At 39.2% G+C, this 26,406-nt stretch overlaps 1 protein-coding gene across 1 annotated transcript; it reads left to right on the forward strand.

The window, feature by feature from the left end:
• Positions 1 to 814: 814 nt before the first annotated feature.
• On the forward strand, positions 815 to 26,301 carry EGLN1 (egl-9 family hypoxia inducible factor 1). The gene is made up of 5 exons (XM_060753817.2): positions 815 to 2,222; positions 17,616 to 17,735; positions 18,865 to 19,001; positions 21,224 to 21,291; positions 23,724 to 26,301. Exons 1-5 carry the CDS (start codon positions 1,296 to 1,298, stop codon positions 23,786 to 23,788), a joined length of 1,317 nt encoding a protein of 438 aa, XP_060609800.2. The 5' UTR covers positions 815 to 1,295; the 3' UTR covers positions 23,789 to 26,301.
• Positions 26,302 to 26,406: the final 105 nt, after the last annotated feature.

The following is a 26,406-nucleotide window of genomic DNA, read 5'->3' on the forward strand; positions in this document are numbered from 1 at the left end:
TATCATGATCTGATCACCATGATATGAGTAAACATATGCATGGGGATATTGGGACAATGATACAAAAGGTTTGCTAAGGTAGATCCTGAGCCCCCCCCCCCCCCCCAATCAAAATCTTGGCTACGGCCTGAAAGGCAAGGTGGATGGATGGTATCCTTGAAGTGACTGGCTTGACTCTGAAGGAGCTGGGGGTGGTGACAACCTACAGGGAGCTGTAGGTCACGAAGAGTTGGAAGCGACTGAACGAATGAACAACCCTCAACTCGCTTCTGACATTACCGCAGAATGAATACATTTTGGCCTTCCTTTAACTGCCCTGCGGCTCAATGCTGTGGACTCCAGGAGGGTGGAGTTTGGCGAGGTTTAGGGGACTCCTGAGCTGGAGTCCTGGCCATTGCCCGTACGTTGGGCAGAGCAGGCTGAAGACCTGGTGAAAGCACAGCTCCCAAACCGCACCGCTTATACAACCCAGGGGACCCCTCTGCAACAAAAACCCCCTGAAAACAATGGGCCACGTGGGTAGGTAGTGTTGTGCCAGTGCCTTCTCTGAAGGCGGCATCTCTGAAGGCGCCGCTCGCGCTGTGACGAGACAAAGCGGTGTCCCTCCTCTTTCCCCCCTCCCTCCCTCCCTCCCTCTCCTAAAGGCAGGCACCGCGTGCGTCGAGCAACGGCCATTCCGATCCCTGATCCCGACCCCGCCCACCTTCGGGCGCAGAGAGGCCTCGCGCAAACACCCTCCTTCCTGGCTTCCGTGAAGGTGCGGGGACGCGCATGCGCATGCGCAGAGCCCTCCCCTCGCGTAGGAGGGAAGGAAGGCGTGCTGACTGGAAGTGGCGTACGTGCAGCGCGGAGCTGGAGAGTGGCGGCGCAAGCTCCGCCCCCTCGGCGCGCGAGAGGAGAGCGAGAGGAGGGACGGTGGCTCGCGCCGGCCACGAAGGAGGCGGAGGACGTCGACGGAGCGACCAGAGGAGGCTTGAGGGGAGGAGAAGGAAGGAAGGGAAGGAGGGAGAGAGAGAGAGTGAAGGAGGCCTCTCGGCGGGAGATGAGGCGCTCCCCTCCCTTCCTCCGGCCATGATGAAGCGGTGGCGGTGGCGGCGGCAGGAGGACTGAGGCGCGGGCGAGGAGGCCGCGCTGACGGAGCGCCGCTTGGGGGGTGTGGGAAGAGCACGACGGCCATGATGATGAAGTGAGCCCGCCGCTCGGCGCTTGGCCTTCCGGAGGAGGAGGAGGAGGAGGAGGAGGAGGAGAAGGCCGCCGCGGAGGAGGAAGCCGAGGCGTGGGGCGCGCGCGGCAGCATGGCCAATGACAGCGGTGGGAGTGGCGGCCAAGGCGGCGGCGGGGGAAGCTGCAGCAACGGCAACAACGGCCACGGGCCCAACAGCTGCACCGCCAGCAGCAGCAGTAGTACCAGCGAGCGGGACCGGCAGTACTGCGAGCTGTGCGGGAAGATGGAGAACCTGCTGCGGTGCGGGCGGTGCCGCAGCTCCTTCTACTGCAGCAAGGAGCACCAGCGCCAGGACTGGAAGAAGCACAAGCTCATCTGCCGGGGAGGAGGAGGAGGAGGGGAGGCGCCGCCGCACGGGCACACCAACAGCCGCCCCCACGCCGCCGAGGAGGCCAAGAAGGCAGCCAAGCCTCCTCCGCCTCCCCTTCCCCCTCCTCTTCCTCCCCCAAACGGCGAAGGGGACGCTGCGGCCACCAACAACCACGTTGCCAAAGCGGCGCCTGAGGAAGAGGAAGAGGAGAAAGAGGACAAGGAGGAGGAGGTGGCGGCCGCAGCAGCAGCAGCAGCAGCGGCTCCCCCGCCGGCCCGGGAGGCGGGCCTCCTCTACCGGGACAAGTCCAACTTGACGGGCGAGGCGTCGCTGCGGCGCAACGGGCAGATGAAGTCGCAGGTGCCCCAGCGGCTGGCGCTGGAGTACATCGTGCCCTGCATGAACAAGCACGGCATCTGCGTGGTGGACGAGTTCCTGGGGCCCGAGCTGGGCGGGCGCATCGAGCAGGAGGTGCGCGCCTTGCACCACACGGGCCGCTTCACCGACGGGCAGCTGGTCAGCCAGAAGAGCGACTCCTCCCGGGACATCCGCGGAGACAAGATCACCTGGGTGGAAGGCAAGGAGCCCGGCTGCAAGGCCATCGGGAAGCTCATGAACAGCATGGACGATCTCATCCGGCACTGCAATGGCAAACTGGGCAACTACAAGATCAATGGCAGGACGAAAGTGAGTCGCCCTCCCTCTCTCCCCTATTTAGATATTTGTCTCACCAGAAGCTAACCAATGGTACAGTAATAATAATAATAATAATAATAATAAATGGGTTGTTGTAGGTTTTTTCGAGCTATATGGCCATGTTCTAGAGGCATTCTCACTTGACGTTTTGCCTGCATCTATGGCAAGCATCCTCAAGATGCTTGCCATAGATGCAGGCAAAGGTCAGGAGAGAATGCCTCTAGAACATGGCCATATAGCCCAAAAAAACCTACAACAACCCAGTGATTCCGGCCATGAAAGCCTTCGACAAGACATTAATAATAATAAACTTTATTTATACCCCTCCACCATCTCCCCAGAGAGGACTCAAGGTGGCTAACATGAGGCCAAGCCCAGTACAGCAAAGTGAAATACAACAATTAATAACATCAAATAAGATGCAAACAATAACAAGTATACAGTAAGCAAGCACAACTTAAAATGATGGAAAAATAAAAACAGAGTGGGAAGTTGTCATATATTTAAAAAAACGCAAAGTTTAATAAACTTGGCATTATGCTCAATGCCCTTTGACCGGAATCTGGCCACTTGGAGTGCCTCTGGTGTTGCTCTTAGAAGGTCCTCCATTGAGCATATGGCAGGGTTCAGGCTGCATTGTAATAGGTGGTCTGTGGTTTGCTCTCCTCCGCACTTACATGTTGTAGCCCTATTTCTTAAGGTTGCTTCTGTATCTCGTGGTCCCAGAGCAAAGTCTGTTCAGCGCCTTCCAAGCCGGCCAGTCTTCTGTGTGCGGGGGTGGGGTGGGGGGGGTGGGAGTCTCTCATTTGGTATCAGCCACTGATTGAGGTTCTGGGTTTTAGCCTGCCACTTTCGGACTCTCACTTGCTGAGGTGTTCCAGTGAGTATCTCTGTAGATCAGTGGTTCTCAACCTGCAATCTCCAGATGTTTGTGGACTACAACTCCCAGAAATCCCAGCCAGTTTACCAGCTGTTGGGATTTCTGGGAGTTGTAGTCCACAAACATCTGGAGATTGCAGGTTGAGAACCACTGCTGTAGATCTTAGAAAACTATTTCTTGATTTAAGGCGTTGGCGTGCCGGCTGATATTTGAACAAGGGATGGGCTGAAGATGCCACTGCTTTGGTCCTTTCATTATTGGATGCTACTTCCTGGCGGACGTCAGGTGGTGCAATACCAGCTAAACCAGTGGTTCTCAACCAGTGGGTCCCCAGATGTTTTGGCTTTTAACTCTCAGATATCCTCACAGCTAGTAAACCAGCTGGGATTTCTGGGAGTTGTGGGCCAAAACACTTGGGGACCCACAGGTTGAGAACCACTGGGCTAAACAGTATAATTTCTTCACCACTGTCCTCAAAGGCAGTGGTTCTCAACCTGTGGGTCCCCAGGTGTTTTGGCCTACAACTCTCAGAAATCCCAGCTGGTTTACCAGCTGTTAGGATTTCTAGGAGTGGAAGGCTAAAGCATCTGGGGACCACAGGTTGAGAACCACTGCCCTAAGGGCACCTTTTCATGCAGAGCCGGCAGGGATGCTCTCGGGCTTTATTGACCTCTTGGTATGATCACTCCTCCTCCTCCCATCATTCCACCAGACATGGGCAAACTTGGGCCCTCCAAGTGTTTTGGACTTCAACTCCATCAGTTCTTAACTGATCCCTGGGTATAATCATTCCTCCTGGGATGCTGTGAATTTTCCCGGGATGTACGGCCATGTCCCAGGAAGCGTTTTCTCCTGATGTTTCGCCCACATCTAAAATGAGGACAGTAAATAAAAGAGCAACACTCAAAAAGCAGGGGGATTCCAGACAAGAGTCAATCAGGGCCAGCTAACACCTCCCAACAAAGGATTCCCCCATGCAACAACCAGGCAAGCTTTGAAGCTGCAAGGCCATTCAGTGCTAATCAAGGTGGCCAATTGCAGACAGTTCTTTCTCCTAGCCTGGACATTCCACAGATATATATGTTTGGAAGTGTTGGCAGGCTCTAATAAATTATTGCTCTTCATTAGAGTTTTTTAAAACTGGTAGGCAGATTTTGTTCATTTTCATGGTTTCCTGTTCAAATTGTCCACATGTTCCTCCTCATATCCTTCTACTCCCTCTAAACCAGGCACAGACAAAACTTGGACCCTTCAGGGGTTTTGGTCTTCAACTCCCACTATTCCTAACAGCCTCAGGCCCTTTCCTTTTTGGACTTCAGCCACCTAAGCTGAAGTCCAAAACTCCTGGAAGGCCCAAGCTTTCCCATGCTTGCTCTAAACCATTTACTTCCAGGTATTACTTTTCAGAGCAATATTTGCAAAAGATGGGTACTTTGGAAAATGGGTGGAGGGGGGAATTCTCAAATTATTTCATGGGAACTTAATACATACTTGAATTGAACAAGCCTTGCTTCCCAATAAATAGGCAGTGAGGCTCCTCCGAAAGCGATCAAGCAAATACATTGTATTGTCGAAGGCTTTCATGGCCGGAATCACTGGGTTGTTGTAGGTTTTTTCAGACTATATGGCCATAGTCTAGAGGCATTCTCTCCTGACGTTTCGCCTGCATCTGTGGCAAGCATCCTCAAGCGTCAGGAGAGAATGCCTCTAGACCATGGCCATATAGTCCGAAAAAACCTACAACAACCAAGCAAATACGCTGTTGTTTAATGGTCTGCAAGGGCAGGAGGGTGCGCATATGCTTGTGGCAATCAATGATCTCTCTCCGTTGATTTCCTCCTGCAGCTGATCAATGTAATGATTGGGCTACAGAGGCAGTGATTGTAGTGATTGGAAGGAAGCTCTCGGAAATTAACATTTTGCTTTGGAATCAAATCAAAAAAGTCATAGTGGGTGTGGTCACAGAAATAGTAAAGTGGGATTATTCTTCATGATGAGTAGTCTTCCCACTTGTTAGTCTCATTCTCAGCTATTGGATATAGTTATGCTGAAATCTTTTTTGGGGGGGGGGAGTTTACGAATTCTGTCTGAAACTATCAGTTGCGCTAATTACGGTTGTTTTGATGTCATTTCCTGGTTTTTCTTTTTCAAAATACTGAAAGAATTGAGCATCTATAAACATCAGAAGCCAACAACAACAACAACAACAACTTCATTTGTATAGCAGTCCACCCTCTCCCCGAAGGGACTTGGGGCAGCTTACATGGGGACCAAGCCCAGCATACAAACAAAATTTACCAGCTAAAACACGGTTAAAACATAATAACATATACCACAAACAATTTAATAAAATCAATGAAGAAGTATAAAAACATCGCGAAAGTGTATAAAACCAACCTCAATAACCAGTAACCAGGAATATGGTGGGCATGACAATAATCAAGGGACATATTTCATAGAAAAGATGTTATGCCATACCTCTTTGTTTTAAGGTGCTGAATGTATCAACACAAATGAATTAGGATTGTGGGATTTCCGGTGGTTTGCTTCATGTAAAAATTTGAAGCTCAAAAATGTTCTTGGAGGGTATAGTGTCTGTTACTCTACCTATGTATACTGTTTTGTGCTGTGTGTGTGTGTTTGTAATATAAAATTCACACCTTTAGGAGCTGTGCTAACTATCACATCAGTAGCATTTGGTGCCAGGAGTATAACAATTCTATATATTAATTTAACACTACCGCTTCATGAGGACATCAGTGCACGGTACCTTCTCAGTACCTGTTGTTTCATGCCCTTTATGTTAATGTTTCATGCCCTTTATGTTAATGTAATATAACATTATTGACAGAAGATACTGACCATACAGCAGAAAAAAGATCTGAATTTGAGGGACTGTTGTGACATCAGAAGTAAAGTTGTTCCTGTCCCACGCTTCTACAGATCTTGGAGCCAGGGAGAGGATTGATTATCATTGTACTTATCCATACATTTTTGTTCATGTTCTGTCAGACACCTCTTGAAATTGGTAGGCAGGTTTATTACTGTTTTAGAATATGTTACACAGTTGTTCTTAAAGCTAGTATACCAAAAACAGGTATACAGCCAAATCAAGCAGCTAAAATATTTAAACACTTGCTTTATTAGATAGTTTAATATGCTGAAAGTTAGAATAAAAATATATAGAACATTAATTCTAGTTATTTTTCTATGTGTATTCTTCATCTTCCTAGAGTCTCTTATCAGGCTTATGGTATTGTCAGCCCCTGGATTTTGAAATTCTTGGTGGAAGAAGCTGATTGGATGTGCCTTGGGGACAGGAATGGAAACAGGTCTCCCGCTAGCCCTCGTGTTTTATATATATATATTCACAGTGAGCAAAGAAGGGGCTGTAAAACCTTAATAAATCAGCTTGCAGTGGTCCTCAACCTGGGGTCCCCAGATATTTTTGGCCTACAACTCCCAGAAATCCCAGTCAGTTTACCAGCTGTTAGGATTTCTGGGAGTTGAAGGCCAAAAACATCTGGGGTCCCCAGGTTGAGAACCACTGGCTTAGGGTTTTGTCTGTTTGTAGGTGATGTTATGAATTGGTAGATTTCTTTATTTAATCATGCGTCACAGTTCTGTCTTGTATCCCAGAGCAAGAGTTTGACCACTTAGAACCATTTTTCAATGTTCCACTGAATCTTCGCAATATTCTCCACATCATTATATCATAAAGCTAGCCACAAGCCAAAATGAATTCTTGGACCACAGTAGTTGTTTATAGGAACTCTGCTTCCTCTCTGGATAACTTAATATCCAGAAGCTCTTACAGGTTATAAGTTGAATGGCTGTTACATGGAGCAACACTGAAGAAAGATTCTGGTAATGCTATCCCAGTTGGCCTAGTAGTTTTTCCTGAATTATATACACTCTTGAATGCCTTGAGGTTATCTATGCTTATAGCATTGTGTATGTTGTTCTGAGAACTGATACATCAAGACTTTGATTCCATATATATATTATTGGAGTTACAAAAAAATCCGTCCTCTATTTGCTGTATGAAAGAGCATTCAGTGTTTGTATTGAGAACTACTGTTTATAGGTAACTGTACCTAATTTACCTTATATTTACTTTTCTAAAGTCTAGTGCACCATCTGAAAGTTCTAGTTTTCTTAATATAAGAACTGTGTAGGTTTCTTTTCCCTGTTTCCTACCTGTTAGAAATCGTGTGATTTTCCTCAACTGGACTCACTACTTATAAGATTTCTGTATTGAATTTCTGACAGGTAGAGTTTAGCATCCAGACAGATTTCTATTTTGTGAATAAAATGGTCATTTGGTGAGTGGGTTAGCTAATCAAAATTAACAGAGTATACTCTTTCTAGAAGACAGTTCCAGTTGGATTTTATATCTTCAAAAAATGATGGATCAGCCATTGCATGCATCATCTCAGTTATGCATACAATCTAAATACAGTCGTAGGTACAATCTGAAATGAGTAGAGTACTCCAAAGAGCCTAATTTGAATGCCTACTGTCTCTTCCCACATTCCCATTTTAAGATTGACTTCAATATGAGCCAGTTCTTTTCATCCCTGACTTTAGTATTGTTTAAGATCTTGCCTCAGCAGATTTCTGAAAAACTAAAAAGCTTGCAGAGTATGATACTTCATTTGTTCTAATAAAAGCATTGCTCTAAAATGTATTTCAGAATGTCCCCTTGTAATCCCGTGTCTTCTCAATGATTCAGTTACCCTTTTTGGGTGAACTTCAACATTTGCATACTTATGGTAATATAATTGCCTGTTGTGCTGTCATCTTTCTGGTCACTAAGAGTTGCAGCATCAGAATAATTTTCAGTACCTCAGTGTTTTTGTGCATGTATTAGTTCTGTCCAGTTCATTACTTCACACCAACACATTCAACAGCTTCAACTAATTTCAGAAATTCTCTGGAAAAATGGCTTCAGGATTCTCTGGCAGAATGGTATGTCTCAGAGCATCTACACTGTAGAATTAATGCAGTTTGACACCACTTTAGCTGCCTCGGCTCAATGCTAATGGGAATAGTAGTTTTACAAGGACTTTAGCCTTCTCTGCCAAACAGGTTTGGTGCCTCAAACTACAGCTCCCATGATTCTATACCATTGAGCCATGGAAATTAAAATGATGTAAGACTGAATTAATGTTACAGTGTAAGTGTAGATGTAGGGAAAGAGGGTAGCAGGAGCAATAAAGACAGGAAAGAGTAAGGAAGTGGATTTGACTACATTTGTATCTTCCATCTACCACTGGCTTCAGTCCTACCTACTGCTGGTATATTGGTTTCTTAACAGATTTGCACAGATAGATGGTCCTCAGCAGAACAAAGTTTTCTCACCGCTACTTTGAAGTATCTCCAAGATCCTAGTCTGTTCTTTGTGCTGATTTTCAAAATTGTGCCTGTATTGTAGCTACTGTTTGTTTACTGATACTGCTTCTTCTTGTAGTTTTTTTCTCTCCTGCTGATGGCTCAGAGAACTTCTGTTTGGCTTTTTCTCTACATTTCCTTAGGTACCTCTGTGTAGTGCACATATATATGTTCTAGGTTTTTCTGAAACTCAGACCCTATTACTCTTGTTTGTTTTTTGTTATTGTCGAAGTGGAGAGTGTGTTTATTTAAGCAAACAAAAAAAAAGTCTTGTGCCAACTTTAAGACAAACAGATTTAATATTAAACTTGTAAAGTTCCCCAGAACCTTAGTGATTGTTTTCATTCTTTTGTGTTGCTTCTGTGCTTGTAGTCAGCTTAGAAGGTTAGGTTTTAATTGTCAAATAGCCTCTTCCCATTTGAAAGTACTTCCTCTTCTTTCTTCACAAAATTGATGTGGCTTTTCTGGGTTTTTTTGTTTGTTTGTTTGTTTTTTAGTATCATTTTTTCTGTTTTGCTCAGTTCTCATACTTCACCAAAGTTTGTCTTTTCAATGTAACTAGTAATCACCCACGCACAATACTTCCTAATCTAGATTATATTTATCATTTGGCTAAACATTAGTGTGAGAGTATCCTTTATCAACTTGACTGAAAGTATTGTGTATACTTATGCACATGTCACTATCATGTCTAAGCCGAGGGCAAGTTTTGGAGCCAAAATTATAGATTTTGCTTTGTCCTTGAGTAAATCAAGGATTAAATATAGAGGCATGTAAAAAACTGATCTTTTCTCCTTTTTAAACTCATAGAGGGAATATATGTAGGAAGAGCTAAAGAAAAGGAGAGGATCTGTTTATTTGAACAGCTCTAGTGATGTGTGTGTAAATTATATTGCTGATCTTAAAATGTCTACAAATACAGATATATAAAGGAAGATTGATGAGGACAAAGAATAAGAATGTAACCTGAATGAATAAAAAGGAGGGAGAGCATCAAGGAAATCAACCTGCTTCAATTAGGGAAGGTAATGGGAAGAGGCAAGAAGCTCCTGCACCACACCAGTACCACTACCTTGGCCAAACTAGAAGGGGGTGGGATGGGAAATGGCAGCCCTCCCTCAAATCATTAGTGACATGAGGGTCTTGCAGTAGGCCCTCTGTTAAAAAATGGCCATTGTGGTCTCTCTGCAGAACTTATACAGAAAGCCCTAACTAAAAATGGTTCCATTGCTCCATTCCCCCTCAAGTGCCCAAAATGACTCACCTGAACTCCTCTCAGAATGAAAAAAGATGTTGGAAAAGTAGGGGGACCTGCTTTCATTTCTCGAATTTGAGCGAGGGAAAGGTAGTGGGATGGGAACTTCTTATCCTTGTCTCTTGTCACTGTCTTTGCATTGGGTTCCTATTCTTGCATTGATCTGTGGAAAGCCAACTCACAATTTTGGAGCCATTGCTTGTGGGTCTAAGTAGGGATAAAAAGTTGTTTTTAATATATGAAGAGTAGATGATTACTTATTGGCCTCTTTTTTGTTAAAAGGGACTTTCCTAAACTAATGTAGTAGTGTACCTCTGTGGAATAGCCTCTTTTTGATAACAACCAGAAATGGAACCTAAGGAGTGTTGCTGTGTTAAGAATTAAGCATGTTGACAGAGAAAACTCTAGGGAAGCCTTAGTATTTCTTGTTCCCTCATACTTAGCTTTAATTTTAAAAAATCAGAAATTCAAAGCAAATGAACTGGGGAGTGAGCATAATATAAAGAAAATGATCATTGCATGCTCTCAATTATATTTGTGTCATCTAAAATACCTTTTGTTCTTATTTAAACTCCTAAAACTTTGTTCACCTTTCTTAACTTTAGAGATCAGTAATGTATGCATATGTGTTGTTTGAACAGGATAGTATTTAACCATTGTGATTATACTTGAGAAGTTTTACCTTCTATCAGGTATGCAAGCTTCTTGTTGCCATTCCTTAGTGATGCTCATTTTCAAATGTATACTTGAGATCTAACCCAGCTGAACATACATCAATAAATAAAGGGCAGGATCGAGTCTAGATATAAAGATGACTTGTGACTTTGAAGTTTTGTTTAAATATTAAAACATGCTTTTGAGGCAAGTAAGTTGAAAATAGCCAAGTTGGGAGAAAATACATTTTTTTAAAAATTGTCCTCATTTAGAAAGTGATCTGTTGTTGCCTACTTCAGTCTTTACAGCATTTGCAACTCATGGCTGGAAAGAGACTATTTGAGTTTTGGGATTTTTGTTATAACTGTATTGCATTTAATTTTTGGAGATTGCAGTGTGTTGAAAATATGTTCTCCTTTTGGAAAACAGCTTTTGCATATTGGATTTCTGGTGGCTACATATAATGCTTTTTGAAGGAGTAAATGAAAGAGAGGAAGTGATCTTTTTCCCCTCTGCTGGATAGGATTTAGAACATTCTCCATCTTCCAATACTAATATTTCTAGGAGAGATTACTTAGTACTTGTTTGATTTTGTAAACTGTTAGAAAAGTGGTCTGTCCTCTTAGAAAATAAGCATGTTAATAGGTAGAAGCCACAAGGATATTTTGGTAAGAGGGTCATACATAGATTTTTACCAATGTTCTGGTTTTTATTTATTAATACTACACATTCCAATGTCCACATTATTATCACAGTATGACAGGGAGCAATGTACATTATTGAGAGATAAACTGTGAAATATAGAAAAAAGAACAAAGAAAAATAGAGTACTTAAAGTGAATAGTTGCCAGTTTAGTATACTTAGTCGTCTCTGGTATAAATAAATAAATAAATAAATAAATAAATAAATAAATCTGCACAGGCACTTACATCACTTTCCAGAGAACTTTGGTGGCTTAAGTGAAGAGCAAGGTGAAGGATTTCACCAAGATATAAAAACAATGGAAACCAGGTACCAAAGAGGATAGAATGCACACACGATGGCATACTGTTGTTGGAATCTTATGCGGGATTGTCCTGGCAGATCCCATTCTTGAAAGTCTTACAAAATAAGCTTATTGTATAGGTTCTTGTGGGTTTTTTCGGGCTATAGAGCAATGTTCTAGAGGCATTTCTCCTGACGTTTCGCCTGCATCTATGGCAAGCATCCTCAGAGGTTGAGAAGGTCTTATTGTATGTTGAATGACGGGAATGTTTGTATTATAAATCTGTGCTCTTGGTATCATTAAAGTCAATATTTATGTGTGACACTTTTCTTTTAATTTTTAATGTTTTATTTCATTTTTATGGGCAAGCAGGGGGAAGACATATGGCATATGTTTTATATCTCAAAACATGAACTGATAATGGGAAAACTGGTGCCATTTGAATCAGCAGGTCAAATATACCCAGAAACAGTCTAACGTGTGTTGGCCAGTACAGGGGTTCTCCAACTTTTTCAGCCGCAGAGTCCTTTTTGAAGTAAAAGTTTCTCATGGAGCCCCAAGAAATGAGTATATATTATACTATATTATATTATATTATATTATTATATTATATTATATTATATTATATTATGCAAGAAAAGCACAATCAAAGCACCCCAACAAATGGCTATCCAGCCCTTGTAGTAATAATTATAATAATAATAATAACAACAACAACAATAGCAGAAATCCCAGAGGCCATCCAGTTCAACTCCCTTTGCCAAAAAGCACAATCAAAGCACCCCTTGAGCTGGTGGGAGGGAAATAGGGTATTGAAAGCAAGGAAGGTGTGGGGGAAAGCCTTTTGGGGGTGGGGGTAGCACACTTTGAGAACCCTTGGGCAAGTGTAATACATCTTAGATAATAAAGTAAATAAACAAAAGAAAGTTACCTACCTTTATAAGAAGAATCGGTAATGCTGACTCGAATGTATGAGTGTAAGCCATATTGAGTCAGAGAGAGGACCTTCTCAGACAAATGGTAATAAAATGTAATTAAAATCATCACATTAGAATGATAGGTTTTAAACCGTTTAAAACTTACAGAAATAGTTTTAATCTGCCTGTGTGAGTCTCCTATGAACCAGGATGAATAGTGTCATTAAAGATGTCCTAGAAACTCAGAAACAAAATAATTTTTATTCCTTGATCTGTTTTTTTCCTACTTAACTCTTTTGTCACATTGTACACATTTAAGTACATTTTGTTTGTTAACATTGATGGAAAATTTTGAAAACCACATTTCAGTTTATCAGGTGGTCACATCAAGCTTTTAATTTTCTGTTCCTGGGAATAATTATCATAACATTGTTCTGTGGTAAATAAAAAACCAAACAAACAAACTTCAAGAGTTCTGAATCTTTCACCCCAGTTCAAGTACTAAGATGTTATTCCCTTAGGCAGTGGTTCTCAACCTGTGGGTCCCCAGATGTTTTGGCCTTCAACTCCCAGAAATCTTAAAAGCTGGTAAACTGGCTGGGATTTCTGGGAGTTGTAGGCCAAAAAGATCTGGGTACCCACAGGTTGAGAACCACTGCCTTAGAGCGAAGGCTTCTCCGGGGTATACTTTTGAATTAGGAACTTTCCTTAGTTATATATATATATATATATATATGTAATATAAATATATTGTATATATTTGGAGAACTTGTGAAATAGATAGATATAGAATGATGTGCAATAACCATAGGAACGGCCTGGATGATGCTTGTGGATCACGGGATTAATTGTGAATGTATTGTTGTAAATATTTTGATTGTTTTAATGTATTTTTATTCTCTTTTAAATGTTCATTTTAATTGTACATTGTTTTAAGACATCGAATAGTTGCCTATGTTTAAAGCCACCTTGAGTTCCCTCCAGGGTTGAGAAATGCAAGGTAGAAATGTCATAAATAAATGAATATTATAAATCCGTGTGAAACTAAGTACAATACAATATAAATACAATAAATAAACATAATATTTATTTTGGCTCTGCTAATTTGATTTTGTAATCTTCTTTGAGCGAGTACTTTGCTTGGTCAGTTTTTGACAGGAAAAGAAGCTTTGTAGGGTTTCTCTACCCGAGGAAGGAAATCTCTTTATTTTGACATAAAGGGGATGTGGTATTAGCTGTGAATTATGAAGGAAGTGGAATACTTTTGTATTTATAGTATTCATGCAATTATGCAAGGAATTAGCATTTCTGAAAGTCTTCACATAAATGTATTTCCCATATTTTTAAACCAACAAATATTTGGACACAGGGAACATGTAGCCATTATTACTTGCTTCAGACATAATGATCAACACTAGTTTGTTATGACTGGAATGAGTAGTGGGATCAGATTCTCCCAAGCCAGTAATATTTGACAGTTCTGGAGCTTATGCCTTTATTTAAATTCAGCAAACTACTTCATCTACTTCGTAACTATTATAGTTAATATTAATCAACATTTGGCACTTTGATAATGATATTACCTGAAAGTAGAAGCTTTTAATTTATTCTACCTTGGTCTGTTGCTTTTCCAGAATTTGACAGATGTAATTGATTACAGAAATTGGTACTGTTCCATTATCCAGGCGGAGGCCACCAGGGGACACTAGAGAGAGAAGTATAGTCAATTTTAGGGGAGGGGTTAAGAAGTAAAACCCTTTCCCCCTGTTTTACTGTTATTCCCTCTACTCACGTCCCCATTGTGGAAACAACCCTCGTTTATGAAATGGGAAGTTGGGAATGGGAAAAACCAACAAAAATAGGGAACATTGTTTTCCTCCTTCAACTCCCCTCCCACAAAATGCACCCTGGTGACCTCCACCCGGGTAATGGAAAGTACCCAGAAATTACTGCAATGTCATGATTACTTTCCCCTTACGATATGCTAATGCAGATAATGCAACATCAGCTCTAGATTTTGATACAGAACATATGCCATCCAGTAGTCGCAGTCTGCTCACCCACAGAAAACCATATTTAAAAATCTAGAGCTGATATGGTCTATCTAATGCAATTTTCTTAATAAGCACCCCAAATAACCCCAAGAACAGGCCTAAAAACGAAGACACCAAGAAAAGATTTTTTTTGGTTGGGCAGTTTTATTATTTGTGGACTTTGTTAACTCTTAAGGGGGGGGGGGGGCTGAGGTTGAATTTTTTTTTACAAAAAGTGGAGCGTGAGACCCAAGAAATTGTCCCTAATGGTTTCAACAACAATATTTACTTTGGGGGACTAAATAAGGCTGCTTTCCCAATTCTGGGGTTTGGCAATGGGAGCCAGTAGTAATAATAATAACTTTGGGGGATAAAACAGGGTCTTACGGAGGGCTGCTTTCCCTTTAAAACTGATGTGTGGCAATGGGAGCTAATAATAGTAGTAGTAGTAGTAGTAGTAATAATAATAATAATAGTTACTTTGGGTTACTAAACATAATTATAGTAGCAGTGACATGATAACAATAACAAATGTGTAATTTGTACTGTATATGTAGGAACTGATACTTCTATTACACTATGTAATAATTTTTTTTGTTCCTGAGTTATAAATGTCATTTCCTAATTGATTCTATCATATAAACATTGAAAAGTTTATTAAACTGCAAAAAACTTTGTGCGGATCATCCTGCAACACATTTTGCTATAGTTTTTTAATTAGTATCTCATAGAGTCTCAACAAATGACAACTACAAAAACAAAGTTTCTGGAGTATAACAACCACTCTCAAAATAAGTGCTGCACAATTAAACAGGAAATAACACTTTCAAACTAGAAATAAGATTTTTCTTCAATTTTTGTTACATGATGTTATTTATGTGACTGTTTTATGCTGAGTCATTATGACATCTTGCTAGATAAATGTCATGAATATTTTCATACATCTTGTGTTAGTTGTCTGTTGCTGTCTTATATTTTGTAGATGTAGTAACATACGGCTACATTGTTTTTATTCTGTTTGTTGTTTTATCCACTTTGCCCATACTGTTTTCTTAAAATTATATACAGGGCAAAAATAGTATTGGATATTTTGTATATTTTAGTTTATATTTACCATTCATAATGGCATAATGAATGGTAATACTTTCAAATAACAAGTTCCCAGAAACATTTGACTGGCCTACATAGCATGTTACAAGAGGTTATACTGTCAGAATCTTTTCCCTCACATTCATATTTTCCAAATTTCTACTTAATATCCATTTAAAAAACTTTTTAAAAAACCCTCTGAGAAGTGCAGAACAAGTTAAATTGAATGCAACATATGGAACCTCTCATGGTGTTCTTTCCATCATTATTTTTATGACTGTAGCTGAAAGAAAGGATAAAAAGAATCTTATTGTTTGTAAAAAAAATACTTGTATTCATTCACTGACATACTTATAATTGTCCCTTTATAGCTTCTTGCAATTATAAGTGGTGCTTCTTGCTGTATAGTTGACTAAAATGACTATTTGAAGTTCTCTATTTTTTCCCTAAAATAGTTTAGAGTATGAAAATTCAATCTTTGGAATGCCATTTGTTCCATTCAGTTATTGCAAATAATTATATATGTGTCACTTAGAGGGTTTTTTAAAAATTAGAGTGAAAAGTAGTACGGTTAGAAAAAAAAATGTACTGTATATACTCTAGTATAAGCCTAGTTTTTCAGCCCTCGGCTTACTCTCAGGTAAGGGTCTTTGCGGGAAGACGTAGGGCTGAAAGAAGGGCTTCTTTTAGCCCCATACTTTCTTGCCAGGACTCTCATCTCTCCGCACAGCAACCCAGCTCTCCTCCTCTATCACGCTGTGTGCACCTTCCTCTCCTCCTTTTTCATGCAGGGCACGCCTTCCTCTCCTCTTTCGGTGCAGTGCACGCCTTCCTCTCTTAGTGCCAGTCTTTCCCACTGTTCCTTATTCATTTACACACAGCATTTTCCCCAAAATAAACTATGGTGATTGGAAGGATATATAAGCACATTTAGAAGGTTTAGGAAGGTTAGAATAATGATTTAACCAGAGTTGGTCACTCTTACCTCAAATTACAGTTCTATGTAAATATCCAAAAACATTTAGCCTACTGATGCCTCAATTAATATAATTTTATTGGTCTCTGTTTCTATTTTGAAATTTACCAGTAGCTGCTGCATTTCCCACCCTCGGCTTATACTTGAGTCAATACGTTTTCCCAGTTTTTTGTAGTCAAATTAGGTGTCTCAGCTTGTATTCAAGTCAGCTTATATTTGAGTATATACGGGTAATATATGTTCAATGTAGAGATGTCAAATTTCCCACAATGTTGAAGTTGTGGAGGGGATCAATTTTAATGGGGTTTTTTCCCCCTGAGGTGACTGTGGAATGCATTTTCCAAAATAAAATGTGATGTTGGCATTGATTGAACATTGTGACCTGTAAGGATTCTTTTTTTTTTTTACTTTTGTCGGTTTGTTAAGAGTGGATAAAACAATAAAGAAATAAAAAATAGATGAAACCACCGGCATTAACAAATTTGTGCAAATTATTTCTTCTCCATAGTGTGAATGGGCTATAAGGCATTTATTCCTATAAAAAGAAAGAGGGGATACTAGACCAGTAATTGTGGTGATTATAGCTCTTCCTTTTTGTTAGTTTTAGGACAATTTTCCAAGACTAAACATATGAATAACTTGTCTTTATTGATCATTATAAGAAACTTCTGTAATCTATTCCCCCCTCCCCATTTTTCCTTTCCCTCCCTGGGAAGTAGAGATATGGGTGGGAGCTTTTCTTCTGTTCCTTCATTTTTTAAAGTTAATGTGATTTTTAGTCTCATGTCTAATATCTTACTGAAAAATACTCATGAAAATAAAATGTGTTTCATTTGTGCAACAGATCCATACACATTTGAAGATCCATTTCTTTTCACATGTTCTCCCTGAATTATAGTTGTAGGTTCATGAATTTAAATATAATGTTGATGTTGTTGATATTGTTTTTATCATTGATCTTTTCCACTCAAGATCCAATAGTCTGTTGAGTGAAGTACTTATATAAGTGGAACTGAAAGGAGTCCCTTGCTCCCTTGACACCCTCATGTCCCGTCACCAATTCCTCCAGATAACGGAGTGATCCTCCAAAACCAGCAGTTATTTCTCTTGACTTTTCTTGTTTTGGGGATTTTAAAAACTTCCTTTCAGAAATGGAAGGAAAAGTTATTTTCTATTCATGTGTTGATCTTTTGATTGCAGGCAATGGTGGCTTGTTATCCAGGCAATGGGACAGGATATGTGCGTCATGTCGATAACCCAAATGGAGATGGAAGATGTGTCACATGTATATATTACCTTAATAAGGATTGGGATGCCAAGGTAATTCACTGTTTCAAAGAGGGCTTTGCATGCTTGATCAGCCAATAATTTTTGAAATCATTCCAGTAAATCTATGCATATTCACTTAGAATAATACAACTTCCCCATACTCCCTGATGTGACTCTTGAGAGCACATGGTAAACCATAGAAAGGGCTTGCAGCCAACTTTTGGGGTCAACGGCATCTCATTTAGTTACAGTACAGAAATATTTGCTCAACTGGGAGAGATAATTGACTCTTTTCCCCATTACTGATCTTTTCAGTACTTCACTGCTGTAAACCTTCCCAATGAGAGAAATTGCCCCTAAACTTATATATCTTATGAGTCCAAAGGATTTCTCCTTCTTCATCAAGGTTGCAGTTTTGCTCAGTCCCTGTTGTCCAATCTGAGATGCTGGCTAGAGCCTTGGATCTGGGTTCCCCTGCTATTGATTTTATTTTTGGTATTCGTTCATGGTTCTTTTTTATGAATAATTTTTATTGAAGAAGTAAAATAGTCATTTTTAACAATATTTAAAAACGGGGAAAATGAGTAGGTATATTAACAATCTAGGTAAGAAAAGGAAAAAAAGAAAGAAAAAAAGAGAGAAATTGGTAGGGTATTCATTCATGGTTCTGAGTGGCCATACTGGCATCATTTCTAACATCCTCCTTCTTAGACCCTTCTCCTATCCAATGGCATGGTGTTTTTAAAACATTGCTGCTATTGTCCTGCTGTAGGTAGTGTACCACTTTTGCTTGTTTCAGGACATGATATTGCCAGTTTTCTTTCGGAATCCCTTGAAATCCACTGAATTGGTATGACATCGATTTAGATGTGTGAAGGATTATTACATTCAGTATGTTTAGAAGAAAGAGTTTTTAGACCTGGAAAGGGTTTTACCTATAGAATGGAATCCCTCAGAAATGGGTACTCAACTGTTCCCAATACATTTCAGAGTGGGTTACCACTACCATTTGCCTGTATTGTGGCCAAGGAACCACTGCTTCCTTCAGTCAAGAGTTTTTCCCCCAATAAGGTTTTCTCCATATTCCACAGCTGGACATTTGTAGTTGTTTTTAGTTCTGATAATTCCTTGAAATTGTTGATAGCAGTTGTGAATGTGAAGCACTGTTCTTTTTTTAAAGATAAGTGGAGGTATTCTTCGAATATTCCCAGAAGGCAAAGCCCAGTTTGCTGACATTGAACCTAAATTTGATAGACTGTTGTTTTTCTGGTCTGACCGCCGCAACCCTCATGAAGTGCAGCCTGCATTTGCTACAAGGTAAAATTAATGAATGTTTGCATACTAACTTGTATGCTCACAAAATGGGTGGGAATTGAAACCCTGCCAATACAGTTTTGTTTTTTCTTTCAAACATTGTTTCCTCTCTTTATAGTCAGTCTTGTGATTGTCTTGCTTATTCAGGATATGTAACGTATGCTTCTCTAGTCTTGAAACAGGAGGTTAAACTTGGAATAATTACCATCATTCTGCATTAGCATAAGTTACAAACTAGTGGAAGTCAATAATTTGTCATAATTCAAGAATGTATTAAAATGATGAAAAAAGTAGATTTCTGTGTAGTTGCAAGGTGTTTTCTTCTTCAAGGCATATTGAACCCCAATACACTTAGTGGTTCAGGAGAAAAACATTTAAATTGAATTTATAAAGTCAGTGAATATGAAGGAATTAATCATGGAGGCCAGTTTCTGAATATGGAAATGTTGACATACATTTTGTTCTTTGATTTTGTAATACAGTATTTAAGAAAAGGGGGATAAAAACAATTGAATTAATCAATGTACAGATAACTCTTATTGGTTAACTGGTCTACTCAGATTTGAGACTTAGCCACTTTATATATTTATTATTGTTAGACATGTTCAGTTTTCTGAGAAACGGGTGCCCATTGCTGATGAACAGTAGTGTCATTTGCTTTGCAGATGGCATGCAAAATCTTACTAGTAAGTGGAAAATGTAATAAAAATGTGACATTTACTCAATGTAGCCTTCCAGTTGGACTCCCCTTATTCATCTTATTTTTGCTGGAGCCCCTGGTAGTGCAATGGTTAAACCCTTGTGCTGGCAGGACTGCTGACCGATAGGTCAGCGGTTCAAATCTGGAGAGAGCGGGTTGAGCTCCCTCTGTCAGCTCCAGCTCCCCATGCGGGGACATGAGATAAGCCTCCCACAAGGATGGCAAAACATCAAACATCCAGGCGTCCCCTGGGCAACATCCTTGCAGGACCGCCAATTCTCTCACACCAGAAAAGACTTGCAGTTTTTCAAGTCGCTCCTGACACACACAAAAATCTTTTTTTTTTGTTAAGGCTCTGGTCAGCCTTGTCTATAATGATATTCAAGTGTTTCCCAATTAGTTAAAATCATAAGAGAAATTTTCATTCCCCACTTTATTGAGTCCATTTTTCCTCATTCAACAGATAAAGTGCTACTCCTGTGGGAGTCTGCATGTTCATGATGGATCTGGTAAACCAACCCATCTTAAATTTGCAAATATTTTTACATGAAATCATGCATACCCCACACGTGTATATGACATCATGCATACCCCACACATGCATGCACCATCACCACCATCAAATCATAGATCATATATGTCCCACAAAGAGATCAGAACATCCAGGGGCACATCCCCATGGACTTGAAGCACAGATAGTTCTAGATCCTCCATGTATTTTGGACTTCAACTCCCACAATTCTTAATAGCCGGTAAGTTAGCTGGTATTTCTGAGAGTTCAAGTCCAAAACACTTGGAGGGTTGAAGTTTGCCCATGCCTGTTCTAGATCCTAATGATTGCCACAAGAGGTGGAACATATAGATTCATACATTTTCTATGATATTGCTTGTTTCAACATTCCAGTTTTGGCCAGTACCAGATCTGTGATTTTTTTAATTCAGGTATATAGTCGACAAAAAATACATTTGTGTTTTTATAGTGGCTTGTTGGAGGAAAATCTCATCAAAATAATGCATATCAATTATGCCCCTTTTAAATTTATGAGATCTGACTTGCCTACATTGTCCTATGAGAACCATTTTGTAATTTTCCCCTCAATACTTTTAAACTTTTGGAAATCTGTCCATGGGCCTAATAAAGATGGTTGATTTCTGATATATTATGAACCAAAGGGACTCATTCTGTATATTACTTAGAGGGGGAAATTGTAACAAGTTATTATTTTTCTTTTGAAATGTCTTTCCTGATAATCCTCCACACTGTTGAGATATGAGCTATCAGCCTGTCCAGCTAGAAATACTATTTTTCAAAAAGAAAAATATTGTGGTCTTGAAAGTCCTGTGGAAGATCTCTACAGAAGCCATGATGTCCATTACCACCATATTAAGAGGAGGCAGCAGCACAAAAAGTGAGAAGGGGAGTTAGACATAATCCTTTGTCAAATGTCACTAGAAAGATATTTCAGAGTGTGTTGAAATTTATTTAAAAATGTGTTACTGATTTGTTTCATTCATTCTTTTAAAGGTACGCAATAACAGTGTGGTATTTTGATGCAGATGAACGAGCCCGCGCAAAAGTAAAATACTTAACAGGTAATTTGTTTTTCTGCATTCACATTTTTATTCACCTCCTTATTAAAAAAAATCTCTATTTTGCATTTTTCAGAATATTAACATACAGCAATATCTGCTGAGTACCATGCTCATTACAGAGACAATTAATAACTGAGCTTCTGTGTTTAGAAGTTAAATATAGACAACTTTAATGTCATTTTATTTCATCCCAATGGCTCAGCATCTTTCTAACATCCCTTATTACTAAAATCTAGTTGAATCAGACCACTGTAGATTATGTTGAAAATTCTGATTAATTGGACTTTATACTTGGGATTTGGCACAAATGGATTACTCAATAAATATACTGAAATGCCCTAATTTATTTGTCATTAAAATTGAATCATGTCAACCAAGAAAAAGAGTGTAAGAGAGGCATTGACAAATGGACCAGTGCAAGGATAGAACAGATTCTATGGATGGTAGGACATACTGCATCTGACAGGGTTTCACTGCATCCTCCACATCACTATATTGAGCCCTCAGTATCCATGGAGGATTGGTTTCAGAACCTGCCACAGATATCATAAAGCAAGGATCCTCAAGTCCCTGTTTTGGCAGCAGCATAGGTGTGGACGAGCCCCATATGAACAGCATGAGTCCACTGTACACAATAACAGAATTAGTCACCAAAACCCACATCTCCTATGTCCTTCATGGGCAGCTTCCAAATCCAAATACTGTGGAGGTTGTACCATAATTTGATAGCTGTTCCCAAGATGTACACTGCTTCCTTGTTTGCCATGTGTGGAAATACAGTGGCAGCTCCAACAGCTTTCTGTAATAGGGGAGAGTGGCATAGAAATAGAAGTTAAATATTACCATTCATTAAAGAACACTGCACTTGGCAATATACTTTAAACCAATGTTTATCCACTCCAGTTCCATGGAGCCCCCCTCCATGGCAGAGTGCCTCCTTTCTTCTTCATAAGGAAAATTATAAATACTGTTTTTGTAGTGTGTAGAAATTTAGCAGTGGTAGCAGCAGAAACCCCATACATTGCCCACTTACTATAATTCTCTCTTAATTATGGCATTCACTTTTTCCCATTCAAACTAAAACTAAAGGTAACTATGTTAGCCAAAAGAAAAAAAATGAGAGCAGTAACTCAACTAAAAGCTCACAGAGTATTATGCAAACTTTCACATTCTGCAGAACCGTTACTCAAACAAGATGTTAAAGTCCAGCGGCATGAGGAATTGAGCCTTAAGATAAGGAGACTTATCCAGTTGCAATTTTAATATGAAAAGTGGGAAGAGCCTTTAGTTGTTCAGATTAGGCTGTGCAATGAACTGAGATAAGTTTGTGTACCTGAAACTCTCCAAAGGGGTTTTCAGAAGGAGAAAAGGGGTGCAACTGGTTTCTTTATTAATAAAGCATTATGGGGAACTGAAAACCTTGCCAAACATTTTGTGACTTTTCAGTTGGATCATGAAATGGTATCACTCTGAATACTAATGGTGATACCAATTGCTGTATATACTCATGTATGACTCAGTGGCAAGTTTTGGGGCCAAAATTGAGAACCTTTATATGACTAAATCAAGTTCATATTACAGAAACCCCTCTTCCTCTCTCCACCACAGTGGGGAAGTGCCAAAGCACTCACATTTATCCATACACAAAATAACTCAGGTTTTGGGGGTTGGTTTTTTTGTCAATTTTTAAAAAGTTATTAACAAACATATATATGGTAAGGCTTTTGAAAATTATTAATTTAATTTATTTATTTATTGTATTTATATACCTCCTTTCTCACCCCTGGGGGGACTCAAGGCGGTTTACAACATACTAATGGCAAAAATTCAATGCCAAAATACAGTACACAAAGAATTCATAATAACTAATTACTACATATAACTGTGAACTTAAAATCAATTAAAACCATTAAACATAAGACAATAACATAAGACAAAAGTTACAACATTGTTTGGGCAATTATCTAGGTTGAAAAATAAAAATCAGAGTTAACCAATCTTGGGGCATTGCAAATTATAGAAATGGGGGAAATTAACCAAGGTAATATCCTTCCCATTCAGCCAACAGAAAAACCTCAGGTGTATTAAAGTTTTCCATTGGTAAAGGGGACCTTTCTATCCATGAGGCTTTTGCTGGATGCAGCCCATTGATATTCCTTATTTAATGTATGTTTTCTGTTGCAACAGTTAAGGTGGTACTGACTGTTTTAGAAGATACCACATTTCATCCTTGGGCATCTAAAATGGCTTTACATTCTTGAAGGTATTGAGGTGTTTTGTTAATTCCTAGAATATCTGTGTGTTTAATCTAAATTGAAAGTGACTTCATTATTTTATATATGTTGTATCTGATTTATATGTTGTATCTGATTTAGATGTTTCTAGAACATACATTAGTATAATAATCTCTTCTTAATTTTCTCTTTTTTCAGGTGAAAAGGGTGTGAGGGTTGAACTCAACAAACCTTCTGATTCAAATGGGAAAGACCTTTTATAAAGCCTTTGATCTACCAATTCCTTGGCTCTTCTCCTCCTGCCCCCAAACAGTCCTTGGCGCTGTCTGTAACTTTTGAATGTGAATATTAAGATAAAGGAAAATCAACGCCAAATCAACACTTGGAATAAACCAATCAATAAATAATAAGTTTCAGTGTTGCATCAAATGGATTTTGTAACTGCTGAAGCGTTGTACTACATGATTGTGACTCCAGTCCTGTGACTGCTTATTTGAAGATAAGCATTGAGAAGAAACAGCTTACACATGAAGTGCCCTACATAGTTTTCTATTGATATTTTGCCATTCAGTCATCCGGCTCAATGTTGTTCATCTCCCTCTTCTTCTTCTTTTTTTAAAAGAAAAATGGTAACATTTGAATTTTATTTTTTTGTATAAACCAAGTTCAACTGATCAAAATTGAGCAAAACAAATATTATTCTCCGGAATACCATTTATCTATTTTTGTAAATTTGCTGTTCACACTGTTATCTTACCATGTAAAATCTAATTTAAATAAGAGTTGCCAGTAACTGATGATCACTTTGTCTTTTCACTTAAAATCCCAAAAGGAGCACTTTAATTACCATCTGAACCCAACTGTTTTTGTTTTCATATCTTACACTAATTTGAACATTTTTTAAAAGATTGCTGCTGTATTGTGTTCTTTGAAACTTTTAAAAAACTGAAACAGATGCCTATCTTGCTGTCAATTACTTTGTTAAATTTGTGGTTTTATATGTTGAATGCAGAAAGCAAGTATTCTGTATACTGTCTCATTTGGGTTTTCTAAGTGACTGGCTTGCACTAAGTGAACTTGACGCTATCTGTACTGTCCTTGGTGTTGAAAACTGTGGGTACAATCCATTGGGAATTTCATCTGTGAAAGCCACTTGATAGAAGTAAAAATCATTCAAAAACACAGCTGTGCTTTTTTGCAGCTCTTGCTTTTAATAGGGCTTGTGCAGATGGATTATCAAGTGGAATATGCCCATAAGTACCATCAAACCCCTCTAACCAATACAAGGGCTTTTCTAGGCTTTTAGATGTACCAACAAATACCCTTTCTACTACCTTGATGGGAGACCTCTGTTTTGACTCTTTTAAAAAAAGCTTATTACCTGCCACTGTAGGGCAATGCAACTTAAAATCAGAGATGACATTTCTCTCAGAGCAGTAGTATTCCTTCTCATTTACAGTTGAGCCACTTGATCTTACATAGTGTCAAGGCTGTATTCAGTGCATTAATACTGAAGTGCATCACTACGGCCTTAATAATATAAAGGTTGTCGTACTGCTGAGAAAGTTTAACATTGGCTTCTGATCAATGTGGAGATGTTTTTAGACACAGGAAAACAATTACTCACTTTAAGGTGGTGAAGCAATAACGTTCCCTCAACAAGATATTTTGAAATGTTTGTTTGGGAAGGGATGGCTGTGTGCTCAAGAATAACCCCTGAAGGGAAGTTTTCATTCTACCAGCCTTAGAAACATGAGCCTCCCTACACAATATTTCATCACCTGCCCCTTGATTCCCTCAATTCAATCAGAACAATGTGAGTGTACAGAAATATTTCTGTATGTACAACCTGGAACATTTTTAGCATCTGTATAGTTTGTATTCTTATTAGAGACCTTTTCTATGGAAAGTTCAGTAATTTTTATTAAAAAAAAAACCTTACTATTCATGTAAAACATGAAGAAGGAGTGTATTTAGTGACAACTGACCGAAGAGGGAAATTCAGTATTGTGATAGCATAATTGGGGAACTTGTGACAAGATTTCTGGGTTTGTTTTTTTTGTCCCTTCCCTCTCCCCTACAAAAACAAGCTGTCAAAACTTTTTAACAGTTTTTCTCTTCATCCTGGTAAATCAGAAGAAAACATCTCTATTGTAAGTGCCTCTACAAGCCTGACCAAGGAGTGTAAATCTTCTTTTCTGTCTGGTCTGCAGTGCAATGCACTGTTTTAGGCCTAAAGAACACCATTTCTGACTCTTAACTGCTTTTGTATTTTGTTTAATATGTTAGAAATGCACAACATACGCCTTTACATTTTTGTTTGTCCCTCTGTTCAAAGTATTGATGTCTTACATTTGTGCTTGCTGGGGAGATTTAAACATGTTTAAATCTCTCAGTTTGTTATTTTCAAAAGATCGCCGAATTGGGTCTTATAACAACTGTTTAGAAAACCATTCATGTCAGTTTAGTCTCTAGCCTTGGGCATCACCAAGCATTAACCTACCAGTTGCAGACTGTTTTTAAACTGTCTTATGGCCTGTATGTGTGTTTAGTCCTGGTTAAAGATAAAGCTTCATAATACTATCTTTATTTCATGACATTAGCCAGCTGTAAAACACAAGACTTTTATCTAGCAGGCAAAAAAAAAACAGGATTCATTTGCAGATTTCCTATGAAGTCATGTAACTTTTGAAAAACAGTGTTCATTACTGAAAGAGCTCTCAAGTTGCTTGTAAAGCTAATCTAATTAAAAGATGTATAAAGGTTCTTGAAACAATGTGGTGTTTATTTGAAATTATTTAACATTTTAAAAGTTTACACTACAGTACTACTTAATAATCTGATTGTGTGTATGTGTGTTCAGCGGTCAGTGATGTTGCAA

This window comes from Anolis sagrei, chromosome 1 (genome assembly GCF_037176765.1).
Source record: "Anolis sagrei isolate rAnoSag1 chromosome 1, rAnoSag1.mat, whole genome shotgun sequence".
Taxonomy (NCBI): Eukaryota; Metazoa; Chordata; class Lepidosauria; order Squamata; family Dactyloidae; genus Anolis; species Anolis sagrei.

Coding starts and splice junctions, on each gene's coding strand:
- EGLN1 (XM_060753817.2), top strand. CDS start 1,296: ATGGCCAATGACAGCGGTGGGAGTGGCGGCCAAGGCGGCGGCGGGGGA. Junction 17,736..18,864: donor ATAAGGATTGGGATGCCAAG/GTAATTCACTGT, acceptor CTTTTTTTAAAG/ATAAGTGGAGGTATTCTTCG. Junction 19,002..21,223: donor CAGCCTGCATTTGCTACAAG/GTAAAATTAATG, acceptor ATTCTTTTAAAG/GTACGCAATAACAGTGTGGT.